Genomic DNA, 23829 nt, shown 5'->3' on the forward strand with positions numbered 1-23829 from the left:
GAACAAGGGCCACTAATTAGGGATGGGAGCAGGACTAAACTGTATGTCCAGGCTATTTACTGTACTTTGAAGCACTGCATTTACCTATCCAGAGATGCAAAATTATGCGCTCAACCACTCCGTTCAGCAACACCATCCTCTATCACAAAGCCATCTATATTTCCTTTCATTCTGGGTCTCATTAATACTTTAAAAAGAAAATTATTTTTCTTGTCAAGAATCATGAGCATCAAAATCTTCTAAAGAGTCAAACTGGATTAGAAACATTAACTCGGTCTTTCTCTCTCTCTCTACAGATGTTGCCAGACCTGCTGAATATCTCTAGCATCTTCAGTTTTCCAGAATCCACAGTATGTTGCTTTTATTTATACAGATAAGAATAGATAAAATATAGCAGTGTGCTGCAGCAGCCAGCCTACATTAATTTTGCAGTAGAGCAACGGTTAAGATATTATGTTCACATTCAAATTAACACTAAAAACAGTCACGAAAGAAATAATAAACTGAGTCAAGAGACAATCTAATGTTTTCTTTATTAATGGGATTCCACAAATACACTTAGCTTACTTTAGTTTTAATTACTTGGTCAGGCAGTTCAGAAAAGCCTCCAAGCACTCAATAGGAAGATTTCCCAAAAACATAGAAATTCATGTATTTGTATCAACATGAAATATAGTATTTTCTTTCTCTCTCAATAAATTGTACAGTGTTCTAACAGGGAAAATGAGCTATATTTATACAGTTTGCTAATGGACCTGTGTTGTATGTTGCTCAGATATTTAGTCCGGGTGTCATCTTGGAGTTGGAACTCATACACATTTCATCTCCATTGATGGTAAAGTAACAGTCTAACGTTTCAAAGTTGTTTTGCACTAAAAATAAATCTACAATTAAGAATAGACTGCACGCAGAAAAAGACTTCAGCAATGAAAGGTCAAAAAAGTCCACTTTACAATTCATGAACAAAGGATAAAACTGAGCATAACATTTGAATCATAGTGGTTTCACTGTTTACAAATAAAGAACCAAGGTGATTTGACAAATTGCTGATCTGTTACTCTGAAATCATCCTGGTTTTTGTATATTAGGATATATGAATTTTCAAAAAGCATTGTTCAGTCCTCAACTGGCATAAAATTGTTTGCTTAAATATAAATAGAATTTAATCCTCTTGATTGCCCTTTCTTTGGGTCACGAAGAATTTCTATACAATTTTTAAAGTCTAATTCTGAGATCACTAGCCTTAGTCACATACAACAATCCTCACAACAAGAATTCTTAAAAAACGCCACACTTCTCAACTATTTGAAACAATGAAAACATCTTCAGAATAGAAGCTGCTCCAATTTTGATTAAAATACAGAACGGTGGCTCAATGGTTAGCATTGCAGCCTCACAAAGCCAAATCAGAAATCATACAACACCACGTTATAGTCCAATAGATTTATGTGAAAACAAAAATAGTAAAAACTATACAAAACCAGCCTCACATTTCATTATCCTCCTGAGATGCTGCTGGGCCTGCTGTGTTCATCCAGCCTCACATTTCATTATCTATAGTTAAAATCTGAGATAACACAGTGTGGAATTGGAGGAACAAAGCAGGCCAGGCAGCATCAGAGGAGCAGGAAAACACACTGAGTCGAGACCCTCCTTCAGAAAGGGTCCCTTCCCGAAACATCAGCTTTCCTGCTCCTCTGATGTTGCCTGGCCTGCTGTGTTTCTCCAGCTCCACACTGTGTTATCTTGTTTGAAAACACAAGCTTCTGGAGCCTCACTCACCCTCCTTCAGGTGTTAGCGAGAGAGGCAGTATCAGACACGGAATTTACAAGTAAAAGATCAAAGGGTCATACCATTGATCAGGAGGTACTCAACAAATCTGAGATGCTGTTAAATCTTTAATCAATTAGAAGGTTTTAACTGATTAATATGCATATGTAAATCTCCAAATTCCTTTCAAGTCATGGTCCTAAGAGACCTAAAAGTTTTATCAGTGTAAAGAAGAGGTTTGTTTTGTACATCCTCATCAATGGTATGAACCTTTTGATCTTTTTATTCTAAATCCTGTGCTTGATACTACCTCTCTTATTAACACCTGAAGGAGGAACAAGGTTCCGAAAACTTGTGTTTACAAACAAACCTGTTAGACTATAACCTGGTGTCGTCTGATTTCTGACTTTGTCCACCCCAGTCCAACACCGGCACCTCCACATCATCACAGTGCCAGGGATCTGGGTTTGATTCCAGCCTCCGGTGACTGTGGAATTTGCACGTTCTCCCCATGTCTGTGTGGGTTTCCTCCTATAGTCCAAAGATGTGCAAGTTAGGTGGATTGGTCATGCTAAATTACCCACCGTGTTCAGGGATGTGTAGATTAGGTGCACTAGCCATAGGAAAATGCAAGGTTAGTGGGATGAGTCTCGGTGGGACGCTGTTCAGAAGGTCAGCATGGATCTCTTGGTCTGTTTCCACACTCTGGGTATTCTATGATGCTATACTTGATCAATCATTGCCAATACTACCATTCTCTGGCAAATTTGTATACCATTTTTCTGAATTTCACATAAAAGGAGTAATCACAAATGTAAAGCAATGCTGTTCTGTATCTACTGCTTCCAAATCTATGTTGTCCAAGCTAAATTTTTGACTTGTCAATATTTGGTTGAAAACACCTTCCATACACTTAAAACAAATGTAACTGACAAAGATTGCTACCCTTCAGAAACTGAAGAAGGGCAGCATGGTGGCACAGTGATTAGCACTGTTGCCTCACAGCACTAGGGACCCAGGTTCAATTCCAGCCTTGGGCAACTGTCTGTGCGGAGTTTTCACGTTCTCCCTGTGTCTGTGTGGGTTTCCTCTGGGTGCTCTGGTTTCCTCCCACAGTCTGATGATGTGCAGGTTAGGTGGATTGGCCATGCTAAATTGCCCCTTGTGTTCAAAGAGGTGTAGATTAGGGGGTTTATATGGGGATGGGTCTGGGTGGGATGCTCTGAGGTTCAGTGTGGACTTGTTGGACCAAAGGGCCTGCTTCCACACTGTGGGGTTTCTAAGAAACGTTTTAATCAAATCTTTTACAATGGAGAATGGGGTCTGTGAGTATGCCTTGCACATAATAAAGAATGTGATGTCTATTGCTCAGTTATTTAACTAGCCATAATTATGATTGCATGTAGTAGCAGCTCGCATTTTGGATAACATTGTTCTAATTCATACCTGACTGCACTGTTTCTTACAGTTTACATTCTTAAGCCTATACACCACACACCAAATTCATGTTTAACTCTACTATGAAATCTTTTTTGCTTGCGAGCTAAAAAGCTACACCCTCACACCCAAAGCTTCCAATATTTTTAACAGCAGTAGAAATAAACAGTTAACTAATAGGCCCATAAAAATACAGTCACCATTATTTGATGATTTTTAAAACTTTTAATCACAAGGTAAAAGAGGCCATCATAGAATAGAAAACATGTTGAGTAAATTCTTTTTCAAAATGGTAAACACTGCTCTTCAATTTCATGAAATGAATTCCTGTTGTGAAAACAAAAAGGGAAGAGTTTGGTGAATTTCAATACTGCAGACCAGTCCTTACTTTTATATTCCAAACATACTTCAATATTTGTATTTAAGTTTATACATTTCCACATTTTACTCTTCCTACAAGCTTTCTAAGAAATCAATAACATGATGTGTGTTTGAGACAATTGAAGATAATGACGTTAACTTACCTGTGTTACAGTTTCCGGCCCTTTTCGATGAAAACAGTTTGCAATTCTCTACCAGGTGAAGTAAGTTTAGAATCTTTCAAAAGGCCCAGTATTGGATAATCAAGATACCTATATTGGGGAAATAAAGGCAAGAGTTGATCCTTCACAATCCTGAGTGCATATTACATGAAACAAACAAGTATTGAAATGTATATTTTTAATTTTATATTTCCTGCAAACTTTGGATTTTTTTAAGATCTATAATGGCAACTATTACCTTGGGAATTTTTTTTGGGCGATTAGAAATACGTTGCCAATTTTTTTTAGACCACTGTCAGCTAACCGAATACACAAGGTGCATTATGACGAGGCAGCATATGATCCAGAAAAGACATAGCTACTCCATATGTGATTTTGACCGCACAGAAGATCTCAACTAAGACAACAGCATATAATTATGTACTTATTCAAAGCCATTACTAGACAAACATGGCTGCCGTTTCTGTTACAGATCTTTGTGTCCTCATTGCCTGCTTCTACTCCCATCTTTTATTTGCTCCTCAAGTTTACTGAAATGACTGACAGAGAAAAAAAGTAAAGAGAAGTTTGTTTGCACAGCAATGCTACCTGCATGGTCCAGACAGCAGTTTTCATTCTCACATTCAAGAGGGTATTGGATGATTATTTGGATAGAAATAATGTGCAAAGGTATGGGGACAGAAAAAGACAGGAAACTGGCACTAGGTAATGACAATAATTTGAGAAGTTGAGGCAGATATGACAGGCCAAAATGTATGCTTCTGTGTCATAACACTGTGATTCTGCCCACACTGGTGAACAATTGTGTGTGCACCAATTTAAGACGTAGATGTCTAACAAACTTACTAAATATTAAGTTATTTAAGTGCCGTAGAAATAGTGCACTTCCTACTTTTCTGCTTGCAAGCATGTTGTTTTCTATTGACATAAGATAGTTTCGTTAAGCTCTTAACAGGCCTAGATATAATTCCATGCCTAGGTCTTTCTAAGTTTCCTGGACCTGATCAAAAAGTCTAGTCCATATATTTAAAACAAATTGGCTGTCATCAGTAAAATATTCATACAAGATACAATTAAATGAAAAGATCTCACGTAGTCGGTTTTTTTTTCTGAAAATGAACGTCTGATTGACACAGAAACCCCCCAGAAGAACTTAAATGGGCAGCCAAGGAAGTGAAAACACATTGCAGGGAGAGTCCCTGAGGGGGAAATATGCTAACTTTGGCCTAACATCTCAAAACGAGCTGAGGGGGAATGTGAAGTGATTATTACCATGAGCTACAGAGATCAAATGTCCTTTTCCATCCCTAACCTGGGATCAATATATTGCATTTGAACTGTTGCACTAGTGTTTCAGAATAAACCACTTAAAATTGTTTGTACCTCCAGCTCTTTTTTTAACCCAAGTAATCTATAACTCCTAATCCAATCTTACAGGTATTACTTCAGAAGTTGGGTTAAGTAAATGTATTTCTACCCTATGTTGGCTTAAAAAGGATGCACGTGTCTCTCTCAAACTTGGTTGAGTTTTTTGAGGACGTAACCAAAAGATTGAGTGCAGAGTGGTAGATGTTGTCTACATGGACTTAAGTCTTTGATAAGGTTTCACATGGTAGAACGATTAGTAAAGTTAGATCACGTGGGATTCAGGGACAGCTTGCCAACTGGATACAAAATTGGGTTGACAGAAGGACACAGAGGGTAATTGTGGAGAGTTGTTTTTCAGATTGGATGTCTATGACCACTGGTGTACTGCACAGATCAGTGCTGGGTCCATTGCTGTTGTCTTAAGATTATAAAGGGATCTTGATCAATTCGGCCAATAGGCTGAGAAGTGGCAGATGGAGTTTAATCTGGATAAATGCAAGGTATTACTTTTGGTAAAACAAAGGCAGAATTTATGTAGTTCATGGTAGGCTCTCAGTAGCATTGTCAAACAGAGACACGTAGGGGTTCATAGTTCTTTGAAAGCTGTGTTACAGGTAGACAGGGTGGTTAAGAAAGCATTTAGTGTGCATGCCTTTGTTGTTCGTACCATTGAGTACAGGCATTGGGCCATCATAATGAGGTTGTAGAAGACATTGATGAGGCCACTTTTGGAGTATTGTGCATAGTTCTGTTCGTTCTGCTATAGGAAGGACATTATTAAAATGTAAAGGGTTCAGAAAAGATTTACTGTGTTGTTACCAGGACTTAGAGGGTTTGAGTCTCCAGGAGAAGCTCGAACTTCTTTTTCTCTGGAACTTATGAGGTTGAGGGGTGACCTTATAGAGATTTTGAAAATAATGAGGGCCATCGATAAGATGAATGGTAGGTATCTTTCGGCTAGGGTGGTAGTGTTCAAAGCTTGGGGGCACGTTTTTATTTTAAGGTGAGAGAAGAAAGATTTAAAAGGGATCTGAGGGGCTGCTTTTTTCACACTGGGGGTGGTTCATATGCAGAATGAACTGCCAAGGAAGCACAGTCACAACATTTGAAAGATGTTTGGACAGGTATATGAATAGGTAAGGCTTGGAGGGATATGGGTCAAACACAGCAAGTTGGAGTAGTTTAGTTTGGGAAACTTGGTCAGCATGGACAAGTTGGACTGGAGGGCCTGTTTCCATGCTGTATGACTTTAACTCTATGTTAAATTTAATAGAATTTGATATTAGATTGAAAAATATATGCTGTTGAGTTCAAAACAAAATATAAAACATTATTTGAAACCATTTTTTTCTCTTCCCTGCATCAGTTGGTAACAACTTTACACAGTGTCCTTAACACAACAGATTAGGGTATTAACATGAGTATTAATGAAAGGAAATACTGGGACATATGGCAAAAAGATTTGTCAGTGTTTTTTTTGTTTTAGTTCACTCATGTTTTACCCTTAAAGATTGTGGTGAGTTTCCTCCTTAGGTTGTAGGTACACCCACAATGCTATTGGGTTAGGGTTGCAAGATTTTGACACTGTAATGATGAAAGAATAGTGACGTAATTCCAAGTAAGGATGGTCTGTTACTTGGAAGGAAACTTTAGGATATGACATATCTACTGCCCTTGTCCTTCTAGATGGTTGTAGAAGACACTGGGTTAGGAAGTTGCTGATGGAGCTGTGCTGCATTACTGCAGATGGTACACAATGCCACTGTTCATTGGTGGTGAAGGGAATAAATATGGAAGGTGATGGATAGGATGTCAAACTTCTTGAGTATAGCTGGAGCAGCAGTGATCCAGAAAAATAGGAGTGTATTCCATCACACTGCTGGCTTGGGCCTCGTAGATGGTGGATAGGACTCAGTGAGTTGTTTGTCTCAAAATTTCAGCCACTGTATTTAAGGCTGGACAAGTTTAGTTTCTGGTTAATGGTAACTTTGGGATATTAACGCGATTCAGTGATGGTAATGCCACTGGACAAGTTGAAGGTTCCAGGCATTAGTGAATTCTTCAGGGGAACCTTGAATTACCTGGGCAATTCCCTCAGTGTCTCAGGCAACTCCCGTTTGTACTGGAATGACAACAGTATGGTCATCAGAAAAGTTGGGCCAATGTGATCACAACTCCACATCCATACTACTGATGGACAGGGAGCTGGAATACTTGGGCTATCATGTCTATCAGGATTAGCACACACTGATGAAATTATATTTATGTGTCAACAACAATGGAGGGTTCATTCGATATCAACAAAAGAGCCTCATTTATACAATTCCTATGGGTTTTCATTTGGCATTTTTGGCATCAATTTCATTGTTGTGACAATACATCATTAATTTATTCAATTGTTCAAAGATCATAGTCATGGCAACTACAGAGACAAAGTTAATACAATTTATACATTCAAATGTATTGTGTCAAAACCATTTGAACTGATTTTCCTGTCTGCAATTCATTTGTTTGTTAGTGACAAACCAGTAATACCTAAAATGATATTGCGCTTTCTAAATGTTAGGCAAATGACTTACCGTTTTGTAATGATGGTGTGTGTCACATTCTTGTCTGTCTCACGTGACAAAGATTTCAGTCTCATGATTTCCTGAGAGAAAGTTTAAAAGGGACAAGAGTTTTCTGATTAAGACTGAAATTTTGTAAGCATGATTACTTATACTCAAGTCTTGTGCTCTTCACATTCAAAAATTGCTAAGTGAGTCTTGCTGGCAACAACCTACCAATAAGATACCCTTTTAAAGAAATATTATTTTAGACAAAACCCTGACGTTAAATTGCCTTCCAAATTGAGAGTCTCACATCTCAACTTTTGTTTCAAATAAGCAACCCATGCCAGCTTAACCTGAATAACATCTAGATTCAGGCTGACAAAATAGCTATTATATTTGCACCTACATACAAGTTGAGTAATTAGCATTGCTAATGTGAGAGAAGTCCAGATATGATCCATAACCAGCATGTTACTGACCCCAGCATCTTGGGTGTAAGCTACATCCACACCACAGTTGCAAGAGGGGCAAAGACTTGGTGCTGATTTTAAAAAGTAAGTTCTGGTATTTAAACAAAATGCTATGCCTAGCTTGGAAGCATTTTTATTGATAATTGAAGTGATTTAGAATAGCCACCATTCATTGAAATTCCTTGTGAAATTCTTGCCAGACCGATTCTTACGTTAATCTGATCCTGGCTAATTTCATAAACTTAGTAAATTTCTGTCATTAATCCTTTTATACATTTTGTATAATGTTTCTTTTTAACAACTTTAATACCATTTAACCCTTTGCCATCCTAAGTAATTCAGCATCAGCTGCTGAATGCTGCCTGAAATTACACTTTCACTCTGTAGTTGTGTTAATTCATAAATTAGCATAGTTTTATTACACCAAGTCAATTGTCTGGTATTAGAAATAGCCATGAATAAGTTGTTGTCTAAACATTTGGCTTTCAGATTCCAGAAAAAGCATTCTAGGTTTTGTGTTACCATGTGCTAACAAATCACAAATTCCCCAATATTAACAAGTTATCTGCCTACTGAGATTTTGCACCAAATGACATCAGAGCCACATAACTATTAATTCTGTCGCTATCCAAATCTCTTCATTCTTCATTCAGCTTGACACTGGCATTAAATCAAACAGAGGCCACGTGATTTACCTACCTCATTTTTTTGTCTAATAATGGCATCCTTCTCACTTAGGCTATTATTGTATTCTGCCAATTTACTTTTCAAGGTGCTATCTTGTCCTGAAGTTAGTTCACGTTTCATGCTGCTGATTTGTCCCTAAAAGAAACAATTTATACTTCAACAAAAGTCCAATTCACAGCTCATATCTCAACAATCAGCCTGCTCGCTAAAAGGGAATAACGCATCGAATACACAGTGTGGAGCTGGAGGAACACGGCAGGCCAGGCAGCATCACAGGAGCAGGAAAGTTGAGATTTCTGAAGAAGGGTCCCGACCCGAAACGTTAACTTTCCTGCTCCTCTGATGCTGCCTGGCCTGCCGTGTTCATCCAGCTCCACATCTCTGACTCTAACATCTGCAGTTCTTACTATCTCTGATGCATTGAATGGACTGGTTTAGATGACAACCTTTTGCGTCGAAAAGCATCAAGATATTTCAGTGGTCCAATTAAAACAGCAGATGTCTTATTGAACAGCAATGTTAGCAGGGGTTCCTTAGGTTTGGTTAAATAAGCGGATCTGAAAGGAACATAGGGATCGCATGTGTTTCGCTGGTTTATTCTAAGTTGTAGATCCAGGTTGTTGAAGACGATTGTGGAATGCTGATAAAGAGGACACACAAGTGTCCACATACCAAGGAATTTGGTGTTTTATTTTGGGGAGGAAGAGTGCCGGTGGGAGGAAAAGTTTGCAAACACAGGGAAAGCAGAAGCCATTAATGAATTGAAATGGGCAATGAGAAATTTGAGTTTGAGGCATATCAGGACAAGGAATTACTGACGACAGGTGGTTAGGCCTTGGTATTTTGTGTAGGAGTTTGTAAAGTCAGAGGGGCCCACTGTGGGATTTTTGGGGATGGGATTCATGGTGGTGGCTCTGAAATAGAAGGTTGCAGTGCATGAGAAGAAGGTAGCATATCAAATAGCACGGTAGCCAGTAGGATAGTCAAGGTTTTATGTTGCAAGAAATGAGTATTAAATGTACATATTCTAATACAAAATTAAAAACCATTACAATCCAAATAAGTAAGGTTAGAGAGAAAAGCACCTCATTTGCAATTTCAGCACAGGGCATAAACCTTGAACAAGTCCAGAGCAAATCAGGCTAGATTATGTGTTTTATTGAGACAATCAATGGAATTTAATGGGGTGCCATAGTCCTTGACCCAGCAGGTAAAAAGGAGTTTGTGGGATGAAGGAGCCCACCGATGTGCCTGGCAACAGCCCCACAGATCAGAAATGAGTGTGGGTGAGATCTCAGGGTTGGCCCAAAAGAACCCTTGCCAGTTATTATACAAGTTTGCTGCTTCCATATCTTTGTTTGCCATATTACCAGCATCTGTTTTTATAGGGCTTACGTTACCCTTCACTATTTATTCTGTTAAGTCTTTTTGTGGTGGTGTTAATTGGTTAGTGTGAGTGAGTGAATTCTATATCTAAAAAAGTAAAACAAGATCATTGTACCGTGCTGTGCACAAAAATATATGACCTGAAATCGCGTTGAGGCAGATTCAAAAGCATCTTTTAAAATGGAATGAGCAATTTCCAGTTGAGGCTTAAAAAGAATGGTGATCATATTATATTTAAGAACACTGACTGCAAGAAAATGATTTGCGTACCCTTAAATAATCAATTTCCTTGTCCTTTTCTTCACGCAGTTTGTTCACCATTTCATAGTAGTTATTAGATATTTCTGTGCTAAATATTGAAGTGGATGATTTGCTTGATGGGCTCTTGGACAGCTGTAAATATCAAAACATAGTCTGCATTAGGTAAGCTTTTCATGCACGACTGTTGTGTGCCAATTCAACAAGGTTCAACTCATCTGCAACTATACCTTCAGCATGTTACACCAATTGCTTAAAATAGTAATACTGCCACAGGAAGTAATAGTACCTGTTTCCCAACTCGTTTATCAAATTCATATCATTGTATGGAGTCCATTTTAATTTTTCTATTGGATGTATTGACAAAATTGAAGTGACAATAGTTTCTTGTTTTTCTCCCCTTCAACCTGGATAAAAGCTGCCAATAGATGCAATGCATTGTGGTTTTGTCCAGTTTTGCGATTAAGTAATTTTGACTGCTGTGTTTGTCATCTATCTGTAACTGTCCATAACCGTTAAATTCTCCTCAACCGCGATCATCCAGTTCCACCAACCTGTTACCTGCCTGGTTATGTTAAGGCACACTCTAGATTGACAAGTTGTTATCTCCCTTTTATTTACATACAAGTAAAAGTTAAGATGATTCCTTTCTAGAGAACTTTGCACTCATTTCCCACGAGTTGTGATTAAGTCACATCCTTACTGGATAGTCTAGACTAGTAAATTCTTCCCCCAACAAGACAGATAAAGATGTATTGAAGCTATTTAAAGTCAATAATGACAGTAGTGCATCTGTCATTTTGAAGCACTGTGCCTTCATTAACAGGATGTTGTGATAATTCCTTAACTTGCAGTGATTCAGATAATCTTATAGTTTTTTTAAAAGAAGCTGCTGATGGAAACAACTGTAACAAAAGCTAACACTTCTTCTTTGATCCTAGGACTTACTCTGAGGTACCAGAATCCACTGCGATAGAAAAGACAGACAGTATCTCCTACGTTGAACATGATTTTGGGCTAGGCCAGGTTTCTGTAGAAGTGATAACACTTCCCTGCCGGTTGCCAAGAAAACTATAATAGTCTAATAATGGGCAGATTTGGGACTATCACTGTCAGAGCAAATGACAAGCTAAACATTGAGGATAATCTCCAAATGTATTTCCCAGCCAAGATTTGGAGTTGTCAGATGTTCAAAGATGTCGCGCTACACAGCATGTAACAATTACAGTGTTAAATATTAGCAACTGAGAAGAGTTTACAATCCTTACACTAAGGGGGAAAGATAAATAACAATGTTAATCTTCACCATGATTGGTTTCTCATTGTCATGATGATACCTGCTACTTTTATCTTCTAACATAGAATTAACATCTGAAAAGGGTTGTGCTATTCAGTGAGACCATTTTATTTCTAACAACAAAATACAAAGTGATTAAATGTACTTTCCCAAGGATCGACTGTAATACCAACGTGAAACATGTTCCCATGTCAATTATGTGGTGAGTAACTCCTTAAAAGCAACACAAAAAGTCATTTTTCAATGAGGTCAGGACACCACATTACATTGAAAGCTTATCCAGATTTTTTTGGTATTCACATTAAATACAATACCCAATTTTTATCAAGATGCAGCAGCTTCCCTTGGAAGTGTAGCTGTGAAAAATGAATTTTGTTATTCATGTTCTTTATTTCTTTGTCTGTTTAAATCAACTCTATAATAGAGATTTGCCAATTGATTCTTCCTTTCTAAATTGATTGAATCCTCAGTTCAGTATAATCCCAATGTCTTGTATTGAAGTGCATTTACATCTACTAAGTAGTCTGAAAAATGAATCAACATATTCCAAAAATGACCTGATTTATATCTGAAATAGAAACAAAGTGCTGGAGAAACTCAGCAAGTTTGGCAGTATCTGTAGAGAGACAAAACAGCATTAATGTTTCCACCTCCTTCGTCAACCAAGGATTCCCCACCTCTGTTGTCGACAGAGCCCTCAATCAGGTCCAACCCATCTTCTGCACTTCCGCTCTTACCCCTTCTCTTCCCTCCCGCAACAGCGATAGGGTTCCCCTTATCCTCACCTACCATCTCACCAGCATCCACATCCAGAAGATCATCAAACACCATTTCTGCCACCTCCAAGATGCCACCACCGGACACCTATTCCCCTCCCCTCCCCTGTCTGCAGGGACCGTTCCCTCTGGAATACCCTGGTCCACACCACCTTCAACCCCAATACATCCCCACAGTCCGAAGGCACCTTCCCCCTGTAACTGACAAAGGTGCAACACCTACCATTTACCTCCTCCCTCCCCAGTATCCAAGGGCCCAAATGTACCTTCCAGGTGAAGCAACACTTCACCTGCACTTCCCAGAATCTGGTCTTCTACATTCGCTGTTCACAATGTGGTTTCCTCTACACTGGGGAAATGAAGCGTAGACTTGGCAGCCACTTCACAGAACATCTACGTTTTGCTCACAAAAAAGACCCTGAACTACCTGTTGCCTGCCACTTTAATGCACCACCCTGCTCCCTGGCCAACATGTCTGTCTCTGGCTTGCTGCAGTGTTCCAGCAAATCCCAATGCAAGCTGGAGGAACAACACTTCATTTTCCTCTTGGGGACCCTACAGCCCTGAGGACTCAATACTGAGTTCAATAATTTTAGGGCCTAAACTCTCCCATGTCCCAGCCTGCTGCCCCACACACCAGGCCCTGTTACTACATAGCCTGCCATTACACACCCTCTGTTGTAAGTCACTAACAGTCTCCACTAACAACTAGTCACAATCCCAGCTTGATCATTAGCAACTTCTTCGTCTGTCCAACTGCAGTTCTCTCTCTTCAGGCTCTATCCTATCATTTACTCCCTACCCCACCGACCTCGCTATTTTCTGCATGTAAACTGATGTTTTCCCAGCCACCATCAGTTCTGAGGAAGGGTCACCGGTCCCGAAATGTTAACTCTGTTTTTTCCTTCACAGATGCTGCCAGACCTGCTGAGCTTTTCCAGCAACTTTGTTCTTGTTCCTGATTTACAGCATCCACAGTTCTTTCAGTTTTTATTGCTGTTTCAAGGTTCTGCAGAAGAATCATAGCCGATTCAACGTTAACTTTGTTTCTCTCTCTCCAGATACCACCAGACCCGCTGAGTTTCTTAAACATTTTCTGTGTTTATTTCAGATCTCCTGCATCTGCAGTATTCCAATCTTATTTGATTTATATTTGACCTTTTGTTCAGAAGCAGGCTGAAGATGTACAGCGCGTATCCAGTGGCTTCAAGTGTTTTTGAATTAGCAAAACTAAAATGCACTCAGAAAATGTAACATGAAATAATCCACTTGTTTCACTGAATGAGGGAGTTTCTGGCAGGAGGCCAGTAAATATAAAAATAGGCACGAAATTCATGGTTCAGGCATATCAGAAACTTCTGTGCAAGAACAAAGTTGTTGAACAGAACCAGTTTCGGGACAAGAATGTTTGCAAGGTTAAGAGGGGATCATTATGTAATGAAGCAAACTTGTAAAATGTTTTGAACTGAGATTACTTTCACAAGTTCCGTGTCCCACGTGGCCATTCTTCCAAATTAATATGAAACAGGTGAATGGAACCTTCAAAAGAATTTCCTTTGGAAGTGAGAGAGTCGTTATTTTCTTCAAATTTTGAATTTCAATGGTGTTATGTCCATTGTCATCTGAAATATCCACTGCGTCCTTTCCCGTTAGGAGGGATTTCACTTACGTGAAAGCTTTTTTGGGCTACAGTGTTCCTCTGGAGACATTTTTAACGTAAACATAATTTTAAAAGTGCAAAATGAAACACTGTACACTTTTAAAATTACAATAATAAAGGTAATGTTGCCATAGTTTACCATGCCACAGGTGACAGAAGACATAGGAGCAGAAATTAGGCCATTCACCCCAGCAAATCTGCTCTGCCATTCATCCATGGCTAATACGTTTCTCAACCCCATTTTCCCACTTTCTCCCTGTAACCCTTGACGCTTGACTACCTATCTCTGTCTTAAATGTACTCCATGACCAGGCCTCCACAGCCTCCTTGAGGCAGTGAGTTCCATAGGTTCACCACTCACTGGCTGAAGAAGTTTCTCCTTAGCGCCATTCTAAAAGGTCATCCCTTTACTCTAAGGCTGCGCCCTCAGGTCCTTGTCTCTCCTATCAATGGAAACATCTTCGCAACATCCACTCTATCCAGGCCATTTGGTATTCTGTAAGTTTCAGTTAGATCCCCCCACCCCCATCCTTCTAAACTCCAATAAGTATAGGCCTGGAGTCCTCAAACGTTCTGCATATGTTAAGCTTTTTATTCCTGGGATCATTCACGTGAACCTCCTCTGAATCCGCTCCAGGGCTAGTATATTTTTCCTGAGAAATGGGACACAAAACTGCACACAATACTCCAAATGTGGCCTGACCAGAGCCTCAGAAGCGCATCCCTGCTTTTATATTCAAATCCTCTCAAGATAAAGGCTACATTGCATTTGCCTTCCTAACTAATGACTCAACCTGCAAGTTTACTTTGTGTGTGTCCTGGACTAGAACTCCCAACTCTCTTTGCACTTCAGATTTCTGAATTTTCTCCCCATTTAGAAAATAGTCTCTATTTTCATGCCTCTATTCTGCTTACCAAATTGCATGACCTCACACTTTCCCACATTATAGTCCATGCCGTCTGTTGGGTTTTTTTTGCATCCCACTGCCCTTTGCCACATTATACGCTTTATCTTTTGCTTTTATGCTGTCCCTGACTTGTCTCGTCAGCCAGGGTTATCTCGTCCTCCCTTTAGAATGTTTCTTTTTCCTAGGGATGAATTTTTGCTGTGTCTCCTGAATTACTCCCAGAAACTCCTGCCATTGCCGTTCCACTGTCTTTCCTGCTAGGCTCCTCTTCCAGTCAGTTCTGCCCAGCTCCTTCCTCATGCCTCTGTTGTTGAACCTAATCAGCGGTAATACCATTACCTCTGAATCTATCTTCTCCCGCTCAAACTTCAGAGTAAAATTCAATCAGATTTTGATCACTGGTTCTTAAGGATTCCTTCACCTTAAGCTCCCTTATCAAGTCTGACTCATTGCACAACACTAAATCCAGTATTATAAGATAATAAAATGTGAGGCTGGATGAACACAGCAGGCCAAGCAGCATCCCAGGAGCACAAAAGCCGACGCCCCGGGCCCGGACCCCCCATGGGGGGTCCGGGCCCGGGGCGTCGGCTTTTGTGCTCCTGGGATGCTGCTTGGCCTGCTGTGTTCATCCAGCCTCACATTTTATTATCTTGGAATCTCCAGCATCTGCAGTTCCCATTATCTCTAAATCCAGTATTGCCTTTTCCCTAGTGGGCTCACCACAAGCTGCTCCAAGTTGAGAAGGAAAGCCCTTCATGATAACCTCAGGCAGTACAGGAATTGAACCCACACTTTTGGCATCACTGTGCGTTACAAACCATGCACTAACTGAGTCCCTACAATGCCACCATTTAAAGATTAAAATGTTACCTGCAGCCACCAAATGTTGGACCGAACAAGTGTATATTAAGACAGTGATCAAGTAAATGAATAGACTCCTAGAGTTGAAAAGATTTGACTTATGCATTCAGTTATAAGGAAGGTACAGTACTTATTTCTTACCTGTTGTCGGAGTGCCTCATTTTCTTGCTCCAGTGCACGCTTGCTATATTCCAATTCTTTCACACGGAACTCCTTGTCTGCCTCTGAGTTCCTCAGAGTTAAGATCAACTCCTCAAGTGAGCGGTTAGTTGATCCATTATCTTTAATAGTGTTCTAAACCAAAATGCCAAAAAGAGAAATATTGAGTGTAAAACCATTACAGATCCTTCTGACCCCATCTACCCCTTCTCCCACTGGTACAGTCTATTTAAAATTAACAATTACATTAAGTGTATTATACATTTTAATAATAACTGCAATTTTCACATGAAAATTATTTGCATGATTCTTAACAGCATTGTAAGTTGCCTGTTTTTGCATTTAATTGCTTGGCCTTTTCTTCACCAAAAGATGTCAAGGGGAAAAATCAAGCAAATTTCACAGCTCAGTTCATTTATTGGCTCGCTAATGAACTGATTGATTTAAAAGGTGTAAGAAAGCAAAACATTGTAGATGTTGGAAATTATGGTTAACGGTAAGGGTTTTTACAACATTTACAAACCACGATGCAACGTAACAGCAATATCTGATGTTCTCAAACTTTAAAGAAATTAAAGATAAAGTGTCTATATTCAGAACAAATACAAGGCATTAAACTACTGTGGTTGGGAAGTCATGAGATACAAATTATAATCTAACAAGAACACGTGCTAAAGCTGCAAAACTGCAATATCGGTTTGAGATGTCCATGATAGGAAATTGAAATACAAAAATTAATTACTACAGATGTTAAAACTACATTGTGTGACATTCAATAATGTATTTGTATGAAATTCTGCATAGCCAATATTTGAGTATCTGATTAGTCATCACCAGCTGCATTAGCATCCTGTATTTCACTTAACGACTGCTACTGTTTTACCTGCAGCTGTCTGTTATTCTCTCGCACAGATTCCAAGAGCTGTAAATATTCCGTCACTTGTTGAGATTTAAAACCCAGATCTCTTTCCAGCATTTCCTTGTCTGTTGCAAGTCTCTGTGGAATTAAAAGTAGCACACATTTCTGTCATGTATTGAGGATTTCATTGTACACTTTGTCTCCTTAAAGCTTCTATACCCATATTCCAGCAGACGGGATCTACAAATAGACCAAAAAGATCAAGTTTAACAGCATTTGCAGTTCTTATTCTTAATGTTCCTTGCTGCATTTAACCCCCTCAATATTAACTTTGAATTCAAACAGTGTTTTCTGATGGAAAAAACAATATGGTTTCCGTTTCCCTAATCCCTGCCACCAACACTAGTTCTGGCCAGATGGGAAAGTATGTGAATCAAAAGAAAACTTGTGTTTAAACATAAAGCATAATACGGATGCCTTTGAAATAGCAGAAGAATTTGTTTCTAAAGAATTCATACAGATCAACAAATCTTGGTGGTCATCTTCAATTTTAGATGAACATGAGCACCCAAGTTAAGATTTAAGTTCATAAACACCGTGAATTTTTATAATCTCTAAGACTTACGTTTAGGTCATCTTGCAAATGGAGCAGGTCTTCACGGAGGCTGTTAAATGTGGCCAAGAGTAGTCTTAGGGACTTGTCCACGGTAATTCTTGTCTAAAGATATAATCATGTAAAAGACATTAGTTCAGCAGTCTTAACATTTCATGACCAAGATACAGGATTCTTTAAGCGTAGTCCTGAAACTGAAAACACATGCAGAAACTTGGCAATCCCCAGATGACAACAATAGGTCAAAAATAATAGCTATTAACCAATCAGATAAAAACAGTGGCAAGTGCAATGAAGGCAGCATAATTAATATTAAATAGGTTCCTCGCTGCAACAATGATGGTTCGTTGACTGTGCCGTAATAATGACTAAAACATAACATAACATCACTTCCAACTGGAGGAGAAATCAGCACTACAAACTTGAACATTTATCCTTTTAGACCTATTCAGTCTGGATGTGTCCTTGGCTGCCAATTTTATGTAGCTGAGTCATACAAATCAGTAAAGTTCCAGCCTGTGCTGAGGTAGATATTTTCAAATCAAACTATTTATAGAGATAAGGGGAACTGCGGATGCTGGAGAATCCGAGATAACAAAGTGTGGAGCTGGATGAACACAGCAGGCCAAGCAGTGTCTTTGGAGCACAAAAGCTGACTACCTCTCCACCTATCTTGTCCTCTATCCATCTTCGGTTCGCCTCCCCCTCTCTCCCTATTTATTTTAGAACCCTCTCCCCATCCCCCTTTTCTGATGAAGGGTGTAGGCCTGAAACGTCAGCTTTTGTGCTCCTCAGATGCTGCTTGGCCTGCTGTGTTCATCCAGCTCCACACTTTGTTAACCTACTTATAGACTTTATTATGCACCTCTGGAGCAGATGAGACTTGGCTCAGGGGTTTGGACACTGCTGCTGCACCATAAGGGTCTTTGGGAAAACATAAAGTAGTGGATGTGAGGCATGTCAGATCAGCCACGATCCTACTGAATGATAGAACTGGCTCAATAGGCCAATTGGCCTACTGCTGTTCCTATTTCGTACGGAAATTTGGGTACATGGATTAAGTGCATAATTGCTTTGTGAAAACTTGCGCATTCTTACATCAATCTATTGATTCCTTCTCCCAAATGCACCTTGACTATTTTCAATAAGAGCCATTTGTGAAAACTATCATTGGACAAGTTCAAACTGGGTCTAAAATTAAAGCTCAAATTTTTGGAGAGGCAAAAGAAAAAGCCATTCTTGCCATTTTAATTGCAATTTTTTTTTTTAAAAATCCTTCATCGGTAGAGGTCACATTAGAAATTGAAAGCTTCCAGAACTTTTTTCCTAATCTGGATGAATAACTTAAATGTTTGAAACCAATGCCTCATTTAGACTGTGCAGCCAACTAAAAAGCACTCATGCAGGCTATACACAAGTCAGCCCAAGTGCATTGCCATGCAAAAGTCTTTAAAGGAAGAGCACAGTTCACTAAATTGCCATTCACTGAAAAACACAGTTGGAGAGAACGTTGCTTGAAACTTCAATTTTTGCACTTGAATATATATAACGTGTTCAGTACTTTCTACAGCCTTGGATGATTTTTACCCACTTCAAGCTCCAGCGTGTTGTACAAAGGGACACAACTTTGAATGCCATTTCCTTAATGCAGCCTACAGGAAACTGAACCTATTCATTTATTAGTTGTGTGACTGATGGCATAATCCAAGCATTTATTTTCCCCATTTGATAGCATGCAGAAGGCAGTAATTTTAATGCATCTGTAATGCCTTTCAGAAGGAACAATTATTGTTGTTTATCATTTGATTTCCTTACTGTTTATACATGCTCATTAAGTTATTTCTAGCACTGTGTGTTATTGAAACATATTGGATACTTTTTATTGAGAAGGCACCACAGGGATTGTAACTCATCCTTTGATGTATGCAACATACAACAGTAGCTGTGCATCTTGGTGATGAAGCTTGAATTAGACAAGGGGCATTGAACACCCCTGCCTCTTTCCCTTTCTATGTTCTTTCCTGAGATGGAGGTAATGTTGGTATTCCATCCCTAATTGCCCCTGAACTAAGTGACTTGTCAGGCCAATTCAGAGTCAACCACATTGCTGTGGATCTGAAGTTTACATGGAATAGGCAGGAATGGCAGATTTCCTTCCCGAAAGGATGTTAATGAATGACATTCGCGAACCAGATGGGTTTTAACAACATTGAAAGATCGCTGTCATGACAACCTTCCTTTATAAATTTAATTGCTAAATCTGAAAATAATTAAATTTGAACCCATTTCCCCACAGCACTAGACTACTATTCACCATTCCACCCACCCAACTGAATTACTTCTTTTCAGATAGTGCTCATATTAAGCAGTGAATAATTGTGTTCTTATGCACAGTAATAGTGTTCTTGCCTCTGGACCAAAGAGCCCAGGCTTTGAGTTGGAGTGTGAGTGGGGATCAGTTACGAGAAAGTGATCGATATATCATACGGTTTGAGATCTTTTTGGAGAATGACACGCAACAATCAGAATAATAAATATCAATTGGCAGACAGCTAACAATGGGATCTGTCCCTATTTATTTCAGAACCCTCTCCCCATCCCCCTTTTCTGATGAAGGGTCTAGGCCCAAAACGTCAGCTTTTGTACTCTTAAGATGCTGATTGGCCTGCTGTGTTCATCCAGCCCCACATCTTGTTATCTTAGCATAGATTTACAGTTGTATGCAAACAAAACATTTTCTCTGAGCGAGTAGTTAGGGTATGGACAGCCTGGAAATGTAGTGGAGGCAGGTTCAAGTGAGGCATTTAAGAGGGCATTTAATGATTCTTTATTTAGAAGTCGGGTGCTGAGATATAGGGAAAAGGCAGGAGATTGTTATTAGGAGATTGTTATTAATAGAATGGCCTCCTTCTGTGCTGTAACAATTCACAGAATCCATTGTGTCCGGAAACACCCAAGGCTGGAATTGATCACGGGTCCCTGGCGCTGTGAGGGAGAAGCTAAGCATTCCACCACCCCTGTGAGTCTTCACTGACGTTTCTAGAACTGTGAATACTGTTCTCAGTTTTACCTGCAAGAGATAGCGTAAGTGTTGTTTTGTCAATTCAGATAGTCCTTTTGGTATCAAAGCTTCAATATTTTCCTTGGCGTCCTGGAAAACAAAAACACTCTTTAGGACTTGATAAATGTTAAAAACATATTTGCATCGTCATGAATCTAAACAGCCAAAAATCTCCATAAAAGACCTGCTTGAAAATATCGGAGCAGAAACTCAATTATTTCTGCATCTAAAAATTCCAGCATGAATATTCTAGCAAAATAAAGGATATGGAAACATTTTCATCATCTCCCCCTAACCCAACTTGTATTTAAGGTCCAACTCAGCTCTTCAGCCTGCAAAATGGGTAGTAGGTTCTTTACTGTTACGAGGTATCGGTCAACACCAAAGGGAAGCAGAATGTTCCATTAAACCAAGTTTATTTCGCACATTGGAATTCACAGATGAATAAAACATAGTGCTGAAAAGATACCTAAGACCAAGGACAGTTTCTTCCATTCTGACCTCTTTTTGGTTCTTTGCTTGTCATCTTCTCTATTGTTGCCAGCTTTCAGGAGATAGTTCTGTATCCCAAGCTCATGTTTTTTTTTGTGTGGCTTTCCATGACTCCATTGAATTAACGATATCATTAAACTTGCTGGATTTTAAAAGTTCTGTCACCCGAGTGTGAGATTACTCCATGTCCAAGTCAAATTATTTCTATTATCAGCATCGGCTTTCTGTTCTCTAATAATAGATTTGTTCAGTATATTTCATCTGCGTTTCATGAGCTTCACATCCTACACTCATCAGTTCTGCTTTTCTGTAATCCAATCTCATACAAATCACACCTATTGTTTCCTAAGCCTTGATTCCTTGTCAGGCTGGTGATTTGAGAGGTGGAAGTTCAGCCTCCTGGGTGTTTTATAGTACAAAGTAACCAGTAGCCTGTGAGTCAGTGGGTAAGAGACTACTGGGACAGTACACAACCTCTCCGGTCTGCTGCTAGCACCTGTCTCTATTCCCTGAATGTGTTTCAGCCTGTGTGAGGACTGACCATCCAAATGGGAGAGTTCAGTAGGATTCTGCTCAGTAGCCTTATAGGCCATGTCATTATCCTAATAGGCTGCTTACCATTTGCATTTAGGTAGCTACCACTTGGTCCACCCACCCTGCTAGAACAAATGGCCAGAAGACAGGAACATGCCAGCAATCCAGCTCACCACTTTTCAACATCAATCTTCCAGTTCCTCCTCCCTCAGATGGAAATGGAAGACAATGCCCTCTGAGTGGGCATTAAGGCGGAGACAAGAAATACAATTTGGACAGCTCAAAACTAACGGCTGCATTTTTGGCTGGGTGACTCTGGAGGCTTTACAAGTGGCAGCTGAGACGCTGGGCTCTCTGCCCCCAATCTCCTCACTGGCAATTTTTGATGATTCAGGACAAGGGTGCAGATCGCCAGCCCACACCCCGCATTCCCAAGCTGGCCAATTCCATTAAACGGTTAGGAATCCCTTCAGTGACAACCACCTTGATAAAAGCAGGTCAGCTTCTCAAGGAGAAGTAGTCTTATTCCCTGTGAACTGTGTCAATCAAAACAAATGGCCAGACATTGATTTCTCCAGATGGCCTCCTTATTGGAAACTGTAATTTTGTTTGTGCCTTTCTTGGGCCTTAATTTTCCTTTTAGCTTCTTTATTCTTTTAATAGAATCCTCTCCACCACAAATGCTTTACTTTTCATTGACATGGTTTCACTTTGTACCTAACTCCTCTTGTATTTAAATTGATCTAATTATGGTATGCTGCATTTCTTTATTTCACTGAATGACCTGGATAATGGGTCTCCTACTATCCTAGCAAAATGGGTTTTCCTTCCGGTCCACTTTTGCATTTGTTTTTTTCTGCCATTAAACAAAGACTCCCTTAATGCGGCCAGGAATGCTAGATTGGTGAGACAGAACTAAAAATATAAATGTAGGCATGTATGACCTGAATTGAAAACTCCAATACTTACACTGTGGTCAGTGTTCACATCCAAACTGAATTGCCTGCCAAATAATAAATAAATAAGAAACAACAAATATAAATGTACTTAAAAATGTACTGCATTAAATTATGCAATAAGTTGCACTAAACGGATACGAGACTTCAGTATTCATTTAAAAATCAGCATTTGTTTGCTTACCTGCCTGTCAGGATTTTAATGCTTTCTGTACCTGTTTATTCCTTTACATATTAAGAGCTCACTAACACTTATTTATAAAAAGAGAGATTAATGAATAGTAGATTCTGACGGGTTTCACAAAAGAGAAATAACATCTAGAGATAAGCAAATGTTATTGAGACACTGCGCTATGATTTACAGAATAGATACACTGGGTACAAGAAGCACTGACAACAGCTGTACTTAGTCGCACAGAGAACTAACTGACAGGAAGAACTGTGCAAAGATATACAGTGGGCAAGCACTAACAGCAGAAAATGCATCCTGAGTCACATAATTGAGATTATTTCACAGTAACCCTGCCAATACAATGTCAAAGTGAAACATGCAAATTTATTCCAAATTGTTCAATTATTTACCATAACTATGTTGGGTATGTTTAAATGGAGTAAAATTGTAACTAAAGTTCCCATTAAATGAGTTAAGCTCCTACTTGGACAGATTTCATCTCCTTGTTACAAACCTACACATAACATTTCAATCATGTCAGTTTGTAAACACAGTGATCTCAGCTTGCCAGTGTAAACAACTTTATGAATGGTATGAAAGCAACACTATTTGAAGATTATTTTATTTCAACTGAATAGAGTTTGTTAGCATCTCACAACTATATACTGTGTATACAGTTGGAACATAGGCTATCATTTTGTTTTCTATGACTTGATATTCTCTCATGCCCATCCTATCTTGTGTGAAAAGTTTATGCTTCTATTTTAGCAATAATTTCTGATGTTTCAGGTCCAGCATGGATATTGAAAGCAATTTGAAAATTCTCCATTTCAGCGTTACATTAATAACTGCTCTTTCAACCCAAGAACCACTCCACAGAAACACTGAATAGTCTCAAGAATAAAACTTTACAAATATGACATTGATTATTGTACAGAAGGAAAGGGAAGAGTTTGATTACACTTTTACATGCATGATAAATCGATGGTGCTCTTTGAAAACCTGAA

At 39.2% G+C, this 23829-nt stretch overlaps 1 protein-coding gene across 1 annotated transcript in view; it reads right to left on the reverse strand.

Annotated features, from left to right (window-relative positions):
* Positions 1 to 514: 514 nt before the first annotated feature.
* The window catches only part of pof1b (POF1B actin binding protein), an 84185-nt gene continuing 60870 nt past the window's right edge, over positions 515 to 23829 (reverse strand). Inside the window, exons 7-16 of the mRNA XM_048544032.2 lie at positions 22664 to 22697; positions 20678 to 20758; positions 17620 to 17712; positions 17019 to 17132; positions 16118 to 16270; positions 10484 to 10606; positions 8840 to 8962; positions 7698 to 7768; positions 3733 to 3840; positions 515 to 3535 (exon numbers count right to left, since the gene is read on the reverse strand). Of these exons, the coding sequence (XP_048399989.1) occupies positions 3738 to 3840; positions 7698 to 7768; positions 8840 to 8962; positions 10484 to 10606; positions 16118 to 16270; positions 17019 to 17132; positions 17620 to 17712; positions 20678 to 20758; positions 22664 to 22697 (895 nt within the window). The 3' untranslated portion in view covers positions 515 to 3535; positions 3733 to 3737. The remainder of the gene's footprint in view (positions 3536 to 3732; positions 3841 to 7697; positions 7769 to 8839; positions 8963 to 10483; positions 10607 to 16117; positions 16271 to 17018; positions 17133 to 17619; positions 17713 to 20677; positions 20759 to 22663; positions 22698 to 23829) is intronic.

The sequence above is a fragment of the Stegostoma tigrinum genome, chromosome 15, assembly GCF_030684315.1.
Source record: "Stegostoma tigrinum isolate sSteTig4 chromosome 15, sSteTig4.hap1, whole genome shotgun sequence".
Classification (NCBI taxonomy): domain Eukaryota; kingdom Metazoa; phylum Chordata; class Chondrichthyes; order Orectolobiformes; family Stegostomatidae; genus Stegostoma; species Stegostoma tigrinum.